Below are 12,149 nucleotides of genomic sequence, written 5' to 3' on the forward strand. Positions count from 1 at the left end.
AATATGTACGTTGTTGCCCTCCAGTGAGTTTCCCTTATCTTCTCTCAGGTGTAGGTAAACAGAGGAAAACAACCATTGAACAAACTCATGGCGCAGCACAGAAGGGTCAGTTCACATCCACCTGAAAGATAGGGGACACTCATTCGTGGACAACAATGTACATATTTTGGAGAGGGAGGACAGGTGATTTGAAGAGGAGTGATGGAGGCTTTTTATGTAAAAATAGAGAAGCCACCCCTCAACAGAGGAGGTCTATGACCACTTATCACCACCAACAGTGCTGTCCTTTCATCAGTTCCCAGGAGAATCAGCGACGATTTACAGTTGGCCTCATGTGACATCTCCTTTGACTGTCATTCACACTGGACCTCAGGTGACTCCAGTGACTCTGACAACTGCTGTTACAACAGCCAAGAGCACAAATGAATATTATCTATGACCTTGCTAACAACCCCACAGAGGTTAAATAACTGGGACTCCCCACCAGTCAGTTAGAACTCAAGAGGCAACTTGGATGAGAGGCGAAATATTTCTACAACCAAGTCCAGTTGACCTGGATTCAACATTCTTTTGATAACCATGACCTGGATGACTGGGAGTCTTTACAGACAAATATCACTATCTGCATATAGGCTCTCAAATATTGAGTATCTGAAATGCTTACATAAAAACAAATTAAAAAATAAATAGATACAATGAAATACAGTACACATTGTAATACGTGTACTGTATGAAATGAATGAAAAACTAATGATGAAGTAGTAGATGTCAGCAGAGCATGGGTTAGTTCTTACCACTGGCCCTGGTGGACCAGGAGGGCCAGGAGGCCCTGCGACGCCACTTGCTCCTCTGGGTCCAGGTGGACCCTGCAAGTAAAGGACATATTGTCATAACACTTGATATCAAACATATAAGAGCAAGCATTTGATATCCAACCAAGAACAAAATCTTGAAAATAGCGAACAGTTTTATAATGCTGTAAAAATCACATTTAAATCATGTTTGAGCAACAAACAGACATCTGATGGATGACTAGGACCCTAAAGTAGAGGAGGTCATGAGGCAAAAATGTTGCGAACCACAGGTTTAATCTTCAACAATAGGAAGTTAACTAGGGTTGTACTGCATTTACAATCTGTAGTGCAGTACAGAGTAGCATGAAACTGAAATGCTCAAGTACAAGAACTTCACATGGACTACAGTACTTGAGTAAATGTACCTGGTAGTACCATATAGTAAAAAAAATCTTTGTTTTGTTCTGTTTTGTCTTAATTTGAAGTCTGACCTCAGGCCCAATGTTTCCTTCATCTCCTGGGATTCCTGCTTTTCCTGGTGGTCCCTGTTAGACACATGCAGCAGTTAACACAGAAGCACATTCACTGGGAAACCATGATCCAGAATAAAACAGAAGATGTAGCCAACACATACAGGGGGTCCTTCACTTGCTGGGCCCTACGAAAGGAAAGACACATCAGATTTAGATCAACAGAAATTATTGGCAGTTTCCTCATAGACACATACAGTGTAATTTCCATGCATGTTGCTTTGATGAATGATTCTTCCACTTACAGGAGGACCGGGAGGTCCTGGAAAGCCAGGAAGTCCCTGCAGTCATAAGGGGGAAAAAATGAGTGGCATAGTTGTAATTCTCATAACAAAATGATTTCAAGAGATCTGAATGGTTACTCACTCTCTCCCCTACAGGCCCTCTGGGACCCAATGGGCCTGGTGAACCCTGCAGGCAACAATAACAAACAATCACACACAGACAGTGCTGGCAGGTATTACAAAGAGTGTGTCAGTGGATGAAGTGATGTTTCCTACAGCAGCTCCTGGAAGACCGGGCAGGCCTCTCTGTCCAGGAAGACCGACCTCCCCCTGCTCCCCTTTGCTGCCCTAGGAAACAGACACAACAGGAATAAAACAGTTTTATCTTCTTCCTGCATCTCTCTGCTCTGTTGCTAAGATACCCAGCGCAGTGACAGTCAACAGTTAATCAATGAAAGGTGGGCCGCTCTCTTGTTTCTTAGATGAACGACAATCCAAGCTCCTGTAAGGCTAAGCAGATAACAAATGGGGTGGCCGGGAAAAGAACAACAATAAATGACTGCGTCACTGGTAGACATGTTGCCTCCAGTTAACCCTCAGGCTCAGTCAGAACCATGTGGTGTTATTTGTGTTAATGTGTGACAAAAATGTGGTGTAGTGCCTTTCAACGGCACAGTGTATGGATTTTGCATATGCAAGAAATGCCCAGATGTATGCTAGATTAGTATGTGTCATGAGCTTACTGGACATTCAACTTTCCCACAATTTATTGTGTCTCTTCAGACTGTCCAGTGGAGCAGACAGTTCCACACTGTGGTGCAGACAAAGACGGGGGCCTCCTGGTGGTCCAAAACTCCTGTGCTCCCAGTGTAAACAGCAACACTCTCCCAGTGCTCTGAGCTCCAACTCCAGACACAGTCAGCTAATAGCACTGCTAACTGAACAGCTAACTGGGCTAACTTGCTAACAGCAGCAGTTAACTGTTACTTTAGCGACATGTAAAGTTATCTGCGTATCAGGAAACTCCTTGAATCATCTAGGGTTAAGACAGAGCAGCATGTTCTCCATGAAATAGCATCCAGTTTCACCAAAATCAGAGAATAAAGTTATAAAATTGTGTTTTTGTTCAGTAATCAACAAGGCTCGGCCCCCAGGGCTTCCTTTCACTTAAAATAGTGTATGATGTTACAATACACCTGTGGTCCTGAAGCAAACAAATGGCTTCAAACCTCCACCTCTCGTGGCTAGAAAGTCCTCTAGCTTGCCTTTTAGCAAACATTGTCATTGCCAAACCCAACCTGAAATGTGATACTCACGACCCACCAGGTTCAGGTTGAGTTCAACACCTGTTGTTGCACAAAGTTTCAGGCTCAGGTAGGGTTTGGACATGCTTATTTTCAATTGTAACAACGGCAACAGAAGTGCAATGTTCAGTGGGAAGAGGGAATGAGACAGACTTTAACCTCTGGATTTGATTAGTCTGGCAAGCTAGCATTCAGTGATGGATGAAATAAATATGGCTTTGGTTATGGGCTGGGATCATGTTTGGGTTATAGGCTCCTGCAGACTTCTACTGTTTAAAAATATGTAAAAAGTATATTGATTTGCTGAGAATATCTTGGTTACCAACTGTCTTTTCCCTCCAAAAACCAATGAATTCCAGAGTAAATATTTCTGGGTTGGCCTAAAAAGCAGTGCCATCTCTAGAATGAATAAATAATATATAATAACCAGTCGTAGTGTCTTGGTAAATCTGTTTTGAAATCCTGTGGATGCTTGAACACAGAGGTAAAGTGAATGATTTCGCTGAGGCATCACATGGCAAATATACAAATGCACATAAAGAGTAAGAATGGATCAGAAGCCTGCACAGTGTTTTGTCAGTACATCATTTAGCATTTCATACTTACAGGAACACCTGGACTGCCAGGAGAACCAGGAAGACCCTGCAGAGATGAATAAAACAGCATAGTTAAAGAACTCATAAAGACATCCAGAGAGAAATACTTGCCTTGTGTTGATAGAAATGACTGAGACAATAGTGGAAAGAATGTTTGTAGAATGAATGTCTTTATTGAGGAGCAAATACTTACATCTCTTCCATCTCTGCCATTTTCTCCTGCAGGCCCTCTGGGGCCCTCTGGGCCAGGGGCTCCTGGAGGGCCTTGGACTGATTTGTCAGGCTAAGAGTGGAGACAACCAGTCAGCAAATGACACTAAAAACTACAAATATGGCTTTTGATGAAAAAGAGACACATTTAAGAAAGGGACATATCAAATGATTTACCCAAAATGGTGGAATGTTTGACATTAGAAATGCTATTGGATATATTGGGCTTTTAAAGCAATAACACAGAAAATTGGACAAATAATTGGACTGATGAGGTCAAATTAATTGAAATCATACTGAGGTGTGAATTTCAACATTCTTTAGGTCCATGTGTCTTTTGATATTTATATTTTGATAGTCTGCAGACGTGGTTCTAATTTGGGACATTTCAGGTATAATTTTATATATCTAATCTGTTCGAAGTTGATTAAAAGTCTTTCACATGTGAACTGGTGTAGAAATGTATGAATGGCCCAACCTACACAAGCCTGAAAAAGCAAACAAATAAAACCACCACCATAAATTAGATTTAGAACAAAGCAATGAGGTAATTAGGCAACCACAGCACTGAAATAGATTATAGGTTTAATATCAAAAAGCAAAAAGGAAGTAGAGTAGATAAATAAATACCTCAGCATTGGCATACATCTGAAGAAGCAAGAGAAATCAGATAAAGGGAGAGTTAGTGAAAGTAGTCACACCACCCTCACCAAAAGTGTCAGCAGAAGCGCACCTGTTCATAATCATAGTAGTGAGTATATCATGCTGTCATTTATACAGCCCACAGAACCAACACTCCCCATGTACAGAACCATCTCACAGCTGGATGCAGGAATGTTAGCCTGAAATCTAATAGAGAGCACCAAGCCAGGAAATAGTTCTCTCTATAGTGGGTAGGAATATTTGCATCTTGATACAAAGGACTGAATAAAAGCAATCACACTGCAGACTTTTTACAGAATGAGATATGAGACAGCAGAGCAGAATTATCATCCTAGGCTACCAGTAATTCTGTCAGGCAGAAATCTCATTAATTGTGTTAAAGCCACACTGAAATGAAAGATAATATTTAGTAATATGTGTCATAAACCTTGCACAGCCCTTGCACAATGTGTATGTGTTTTCATTTCAATATAACATTGTCCTAGCTCTCTTGTAAATCAATCTAACCACCAGTCAAAGGCTTTCTCACTGATTTCCAATTAGTTTTTACTGTTGAATGACTTCTAACCACACCCATGCCAAACAATTCCCGTGTTCATTACTTGTGAGCAATCATCTATGGACACGATGATCGATGCTGTGTGATGGGAATTACACACTATATCAAGTAAATTTGGATGTAATTTCTTTGAGTGATGGACATTACACAAATGCAATTTTATACAAGACACAAATTTGCCCATTGTAGTGTGAATTTGGGTATCAATTCAGGATCCTACTTCATAAATGTACAGAAACGAGAGGAAAATGAAGAGATCCTGGTGGATTGTGAGCTCAACACAAACACACAAGCAGTCTCCCACATATACTGTTGGTGCGTCCACTTTTTGCAGCTAGATTACAACAAATGTCTGTGCAGGTGGTGTATTGTGGTTATTGGTGGTGTACTGTTTGGACTGCATTGATGATCCAGCGGTCAAATTCAGGCAAATGTGCCATGGCTAACATTTGCATCGCTTGGTGTTTGAATGCATCTTAAGAATTCCATGTCTGACTTTTAACTTTAATGTTGAAGCTAAAGAGTCACATTTGTTTCTGGCTAAAGAACAGAAACCCTGCAAAAAATGCAAAAGGTAAGAAAAGATTAAACTAACTTACCAGGCTTATTGCTCATTACTAGCTAAAAAATTAATGCTAAGCTGATAATCAAGAGGCAGCACATAGTGTGCCTAGACTAAGAAAGTGACTTCAGGCAGGCCAACATACTGTTCAATCAAGAAGTCTAAAAAAAAAAAAAAAAGAAAAACAAACTTATCCACATTTTTGTGTGGGCAATAACTTTGCAGCCTAGATGTAACCATGCAAAACCATGTTGCTGTTTGTGGGCTACATGTGGTGGCCCTGCACATGCTGTATTCTGTGCTGAACTGAAATGAAACAGTAACCTCAAAAATCTGGCTCTGTGCGCACTGTGCAGGTCGGGTTTCTGATCTCACACTTTTCATTTGATCAAACTTCCACTTTGTTATTAAAGTTTGTCTGTTAGCTAACAAGCATTTGTGTTTTGTCTCCATTCACTGAGGTTTAACACAGCCAATGAGATCATGTCTGCCTGGTCCTTAACAGCTCTGCCTCCAAGAAATGTTTGTAGAACTACAACTCCAATCTGCTGTTTGATTAAAAGAGAGAGAGAGAAAAACAATTCTAAATTGTCCAACTTGCAAATTGTTCTGGATGAACTGCAACCTCTGGATGTACTAAAGGAAACTGCTTGGCAAAGTGTTTGTTACAGTTCTGCAACTCTATTTCAGCATTTCTGTCCTGTTTTCTTCCAGCATGCTGGAAGCCCATCAACCTGAAGAAAACCACAAACCACAGCAGATGCTGAGCAGATCCGAGTCCTTGTTACTGTACCTCGGTGGCAGGCAGCTCATTGCAGCTCTCTCTCTGGGCTCTCTTTGGGTCACAGTGAATCAACATCCACTGGAGTTCAAACTGAAAAGACACGCTAATGTTACAACAAATAGACTACTATGCATTAATTTTCAGATGTGACATTGACAAAGAATCTTGAAACACCTTGTCATGCAACAGTTATTTCTTTGTAGTTTTGAATCAACCAATCCTCTGTGGGTGAGTTTACACCAATGCTATTTTCTGCAGGGATTACGTTTTGCTTTTTTCCCCCACTGGAACCCAGCTGAGCAGCTTTGCTGTGACAGCAGCACTTTAGAATTATAGCCGAGCTCAGCACACATATAAACCAGAGTGTTTGTTCGCAGAAAGCACTATTTGATGATAGAGCTTGTAAGGAGAGTCTGTGAACATGATTAAATACAGCAGGCAATACTCCATCCTTGCTTACCACTACGGAGGCGTCGGGATCAGCATCTAGTCTGCCAATAAGAGTGTCTCCCTCTGTGTTGATTGGGCCTTTGCCCTTGATGGGTTTCTGATCCACAGGCTGGCAGTCCACATACAGAGTGACCTGGTCACGCTCCACGCCAATCATCACTTTGTGCCACTTGGTGTTGAAGAGCACAGAAAGGCCACGGAAGGTGACGGTCTGCAGGTTGCCATCAGCGCCCATCAGGAAGTACTCCAGAGCCTGCTGGTCGCCGTTCAGCCTCAGTCCGGCTTGCTTGTTGCCATCTTCGTCCATTATTTGCCAGACATTCCACACCTTGTTCACTGTGTTCTTGATCATGCGGAAAGTCGCCATGAAGGAGTACTCATCAGGAAAGCCACGAGGAAAGTTCAGCCTGAGGGGGATATTAAGCACAGAGGTTCCAATCAGGTCAGGGATAAGATAAAATAAAATCCTTTATTAATCCCACAGCAGGAAAATTGCAGTGTTACAGCAGCAAAGGGGAGAGTGTAATAGCAAAAGCACCAGTAAAGAAAGGAAGATATGATAAATAGGTAAAAAATATAATAAGTAAAACTGCCTTCAGAGAGTCCTGAATGAGGCGGGACATGTTCTCCATCAGGGATGATAGCTTAGCCATCATCCTCTATTTCCCACCACCTCCATTAGGTTTAGGGGTCATCCCAGGACAGATCTGGTCTTCTTAACCAGTCTGTTAAGTCTCTTCCTGTCAGCAGTTGAAATGCTGCTGTCCCAGCAGACCACTCCATAGAAGATGGCTGGTGCCACTACAGAGTCAAAAAGGTCCTCAGGAGAGCCCCCTGCACTCCAAAAGAGTCTTCCCAGCAGATACAGGGTGTCTGGGTAGAATGTTCCAGTTCGTCAAACTCTTTGCTGTTATATCCTTTTATTCAATGACTTTCAAAGGAAAAGCTCAAAGACAACTCTCAACCAGCCAGGTTATATTCTCAGAATATCTTTCATGTCAAGGTTAAGCAAAAAATGAGAACAAAAATAATAATAATAATAATAAAAAACACCACTGAGCAATCATCAAATCAAGAACAAGACATGGATTAAAATAACTTAAAAGCTAGCCATCACTGTCTTTGAAGGTCAAATACAAATAAAATTAAGCTACAACCTTCAAAGAAGGGTTTAAAGGCATGCTATTATATCACAAATGAGATACTATGAAAGAGGCGGCCTCTGTGTATAAATCACTGCTTCAGTTACAACATGCAGTCCTGGTTAGCGTCCACAGTCTGGTGCTTTCTGTGTTTTTAACAAGCCAGATTCTCAGTAGGTGGTGCATTAATAGATGGGCGCTGCGACCAAACTTTTACCGTCTTGTAAACGATCAAGGTGAGGCAATAAAGAAAGCGTTTCCTGTAAGCCAGTAAAACAAACGAAGACCACGCTCTAGCTTTGCCTGAGGTGAAAAAGTCTCAAGTATGTGCTGCTTTTGGCCTGCAGCGAAAAGGGAGGGAGTGTGGCTTAAAGCTTGCTGGTAGGGACAGACTTCAAAGCACAGTCTGTGCCACTGGTCCTGCTGAGGAAATAAACATGTATTTACATTCAGTGTGACAGGCCCGAGTGGTGTAGATGCAGGGTGCCAGCGAGTTACATAACAGCTTCTAAGGAAAGCTGGTCTGCAGGAACAGATTAGCCAAAACAGACTGGAGCAGGCACACTGGGAAACACTGGGAGACATATTTGGTTATGTAAAGTGGTAAAGCCGTTAACCTGCAATCTCTGTACTCAAGCTTTTTGACATTATGTCTTGGATAGCATGTCTTTCTTGTGTGTTAAATAAAATGCAAAATGGCTCTATTTAATACTATTTTGAGACTGGGCAAAGTGTGAAGTTGTCCCAGGACCACAGACCTTAAAGAGCCCTGCCAGGTTCACTGTGTGTCATTTGTTATGTGGTAATTTGATTAACTGAAACCATAGGGCCACTCCACCAACTGTACACATGAGGTTCAGTTCACTCATCTACACAGTCTGTCAGAGTGGACATTTACCAGGCGCTGAGGGTCTAATGAAAGATACTACTGAGATGCATTATGGACATTTGCCAACTTGATGGGATTGCGACAAAAAACTACTTGCAGTACATCTTTGATAATAACATCAACAATTCAGAATAACCCTTTAGCGTGCACATTAATTGATTTACTATTTAGATTACAAAATGTCATGATGATGATGCTCATTTAACTCGCCATGAGGAGTACTACTCAGCCTGTGGAAAGAGTTGTATGATTACTCCTGTGGCCCTCCTGCTGATGTCATCGTGATGTCACCAGGTCAATCTCAGCTTGGATTTGAAATTAGAAATTTATAATTGTAAGGTGATTGAGTTCCCAACTTCCCTTTCAAATTGATTAACCCTTGAAAAGATCAATTAATAGTTATCTAAATGGCTGCCAGTTTTCTGGAATATTTTATTAATTTATTTACTGTCGCAAACAGCATAACTTTTTTCAAAGGGTGTGGGGTGTCTCAGTGGGGCTCACAGCTTATTTTCACCCCAGCCATGTTGCAACAACTATCCTTTAATTACAAACTAAAGAAGATCTGAATAGGAAGCCAGGGCTGTCTGTTTTCAGTCTAAACCTTTAAAGCAGCATGTAGAACAGACGATAAAGCATCACAAAAAGGTGGTGAAAGATGTGCCTTTACTATACATTTCCTTCAAGCAAGGTCCAAATGCTACTTTTACGATCCCACGCTACTCACACACATACACAGAATGCCTCTGCTCTGCCTTTCTGCCAAATATGTTCAGACATGTTTTTCTTTACCAATTATATGCTGCTCGCCATGCAGTAACATCTGTGCTGGACCTGTAATAATGCAACACCTGCATCAGGAGACCACTGCTATCTCTCCACATGTGTGTGTGTTTTTATCTGTTTTCTTTTAAACCCTCTTTACTGTACTTACATGGTTGGAATTTGGAAGTTGGCCTCCCTGTCGAGGCGGTAGGCCACCTGGAGGGGAGTGGAGCCGTCCACCTTCCTAACACCTTTCAGAGGGATCACATCCAGCTGGAACTGGGTGATCAGATCAAAACCTATGAAGGATAATGCATGATGCATTTAATAATGATCATTATCATCGACTGTGTATTGTGTAGCAGTGGGGATAGTGTTATGATTCAATAACAAAGGGCTACTACATGTATAGGAACAAGCATCACAGGAAGTTAAGCGCTTCTATCTTTAAGAATAATTCATTTTTAAGTTATTGGGATCATGGTATACAACAAGGACCAAGAGCAAGAGTAAAAGTCTGCAGCCATGCTAGTGTGAGGCTGTGCTTTGGGTTAAATGGGGCTACCTCACAAGCACAATGCTAACATACATGATGTTAAGCAGGTATATGCCGTGCTCACCATCTTGGTTTAGCATTTACAAATTAGCAAGAAACACAAAGTACAAGTGAAAGTGATGGGAAGGTCATTCAGTGTGCAGGTATTTAGTCATAAATCATTAACCAAATTATTGAACAAATTAGAATTTCGACCCCATAGTGAGGCTAAATGATTATAATTTATCCTGAGGCTACTTGAATATGTGTGGAGTGCATTTCATGGCAATCAACTCAACAGTTGTTGAGACATTTCACTTAGAACCAAAAATCTGAACATAATGGTGGTGCTAGAGGAAAAGTGAGACTATCACCAAAGTCATTAGAATTCATCCTTTAGAGACCATGAAAATCTCATGGTAACCCATCTAACAGTTGATGATTTCAGTCTGGATCAAAGGGGTGGACCAACCAGCACCAGCAGAAGTGAGGAAACAAAAGTGAGTCCAATGGCAGATACAACTTTCAGCTTAACAATGCATTACTTTTTCAAACCGCAGAGCAGAATGTGTGCAGATGTGTTACTGAGGTGCACTGTTTGAAACAGAGCAGTGGTGAGCAATTACAATCTTGCTGAGTTCGAATTGTTCCAACTAAAAATCTGTAAAGCCCAAGTGGAGCATTTTATTTGCCTCATTTGAACTCTAAAGGTGTCTTGAGGCATTAGGCAGCCCACCCTTTTCAACTAATTAAACCTACCACCTTCCTTTGTATAGTCCATTTTCTCTTCTAGGGATTCTACTGGCTTAAGCTTGTGATTTTACGACACTGCTGCCTTTACTTACGTTTGAACAAAACCCAACTGCAGGTCATTACCTGGAAGGTCATCTTGTCCGCTCCTCACTGGTGGGCAGACGGTATCACCATCCAATCGGTTGAGGTCCAGTTCTGATAGGACAAAAAAAAAAAAGAAAAGAAAAGAAAAGAAAAGAAAGACAAAGAAAGGCAATAATCTTGTTAGACCTGTTCTTTGCTAAATTTGACAAAAACAATATATTACCTTTCAGTTTAATTCAGTTGGCATATTCCAGGAGACAGATACAAGGAAACAGCAAGATCTTTAATGTCAGAGTGAATTAACATCACAATGCACTATGGTGCATTTTTAATGTGAGTTTCTCTTACGACTACGCTTACAGTGTTTCACATATTCCAAAGCACAAGCGCGGACTAATTAACACAGTCTTTGAGATTCATGATGCAGACTGTTTAGACACCTCTTGCGATCCAAACACGACATCAGAGCAGGAAACATAATATTGATGAACATGGCAGCCGCTGTTGCATGACTGTGTCCAAAGCCATTTGTCATCACAAACATTTTACTGCAGAAGGTCAATGTGGCAGGTGAGCCACTTTCCTTTTTATTTATGTGTATGATTTATTGAGATGGACCGTTCCTTTGGTGCAAACTGCAACATGCAATACATCACACTGCCAATTGATTTCAGCTTTCATCATTACTGTGTCTGAGATTTTTTTTTAAAATCTTTACTTTAATGTTAGCAGAGATTTTGTTTTATTAATCTACAAAATAAAAGCCTCGTTTAGTGGCCTAGTTTTTCATTGCCAATAAAATGACAATAATAGAAATCATGTGTCAATTCAGAAAATAACATTCTGTTGGTTTGCTGTAACACTCAGCTGTTTAATACTTGGTTCACATTTTGCAGTTCCCAAGACGTGTTTAAAACAGCCCTCAAAGACTTCACCGTCACTGGGGTATTTCGTACGGTGGAAAATCAATTCCTGAGATGCGTCAGAAGAGGGCACTATTCCTGAGCCGCTGCACTGCTGTTATGAAGGGGAAAAGCCTCTGAAAAAACTCCATGGAACAAGGCTGGTGACAGCCAGAGGGCCTCTTCAGTCAATAACCTGAGTCAGCTCGTTTACAGTGAACGGCATGAACACAGCACATCTGGAAGCCGTTCCCAGATCGCACATAACTGCTGAGAAATGAGATAAAGTGGTGAGACGGTATTTATAATCCCGTATTTACTACCACTAAACACTTATCTGACTGTGCGTGTCGGCCTCAAGTTGTTAAAGTTACTGCCTGCCGCAGCATTACACTCAGAAAGC

The 12,149-nt window shown here is 41.2% G+C and overlaps 1 protein-coding gene across 2 annotated transcripts in view; it reads right to left on the minus strand.

Annotated features, from left to right (window-relative positions):
* col9a1c (collagen, type IX, alpha 1c) overlaps window positions 1–12,149 on the minus strand; it is a 33,532-nt gene that overhangs the window by 10,607 nt on the left and 10,776 nt on the right. For both annotated transcript variants that reach the window (XM_076754184.1, XM_076754183.1), the window contains 13 exons: window positions 10,884–10,955; window positions 9,642–9,771; window positions 6,687–7,083; window positions 6,236–6,316; window positions 4,289–4,306; window positions 3,642–3,731; window positions 3,459–3,494; window positions 1,825–1,896; window positions 1,691–1,735; window positions 1,570–1,605; window positions 1,429–1,452; window positions 1,286–1,339; window positions 795–866 (listed from right to left, as the gene is read on the minus strand). In XM_076754184.1, coding sequence (XP_076610299.1) covers window positions 795–866; window positions 1,286–1,339; window positions 1,429–1,452; window positions 1,570–1,605; window positions 1,691–1,735; window positions 1,825–1,896; window positions 3,459–3,494; window positions 3,642–3,731; window positions 4,289–4,306; window positions 6,236–6,316; window positions 6,687–7,083; window positions 9,642–9,771; window positions 10,884–10,955 — 1,127 coding nt within the window. The remainder of the gene's footprint in view (window positions 1–794; window positions 867–1,285; window positions 1,340–1,428; window positions 1,453–1,569; window positions 1,606–1,690; window positions 1,736–1,824; window positions 1,897–3,458; window positions 3,495–3,641; window positions 3,732–4,288; window positions 4,307–6,235; window positions 6,317–6,686; window positions 7,084–9,641; window positions 9,772–10,883; window positions 10,956–12,149) is intronic.

This window comes from Chaetodon auriga, chromosome 17 (genome assembly GCF_051107435.1).
Source record: "Chaetodon auriga isolate fChaAug3 chromosome 17, fChaAug3.hap1, whole genome shotgun sequence".
Taxonomy (NCBI): Eukaryota; Metazoa; Chordata; class Actinopteri; order Chaetodontiformes; family Chaetodontidae; genus Chaetodon; species Chaetodon auriga.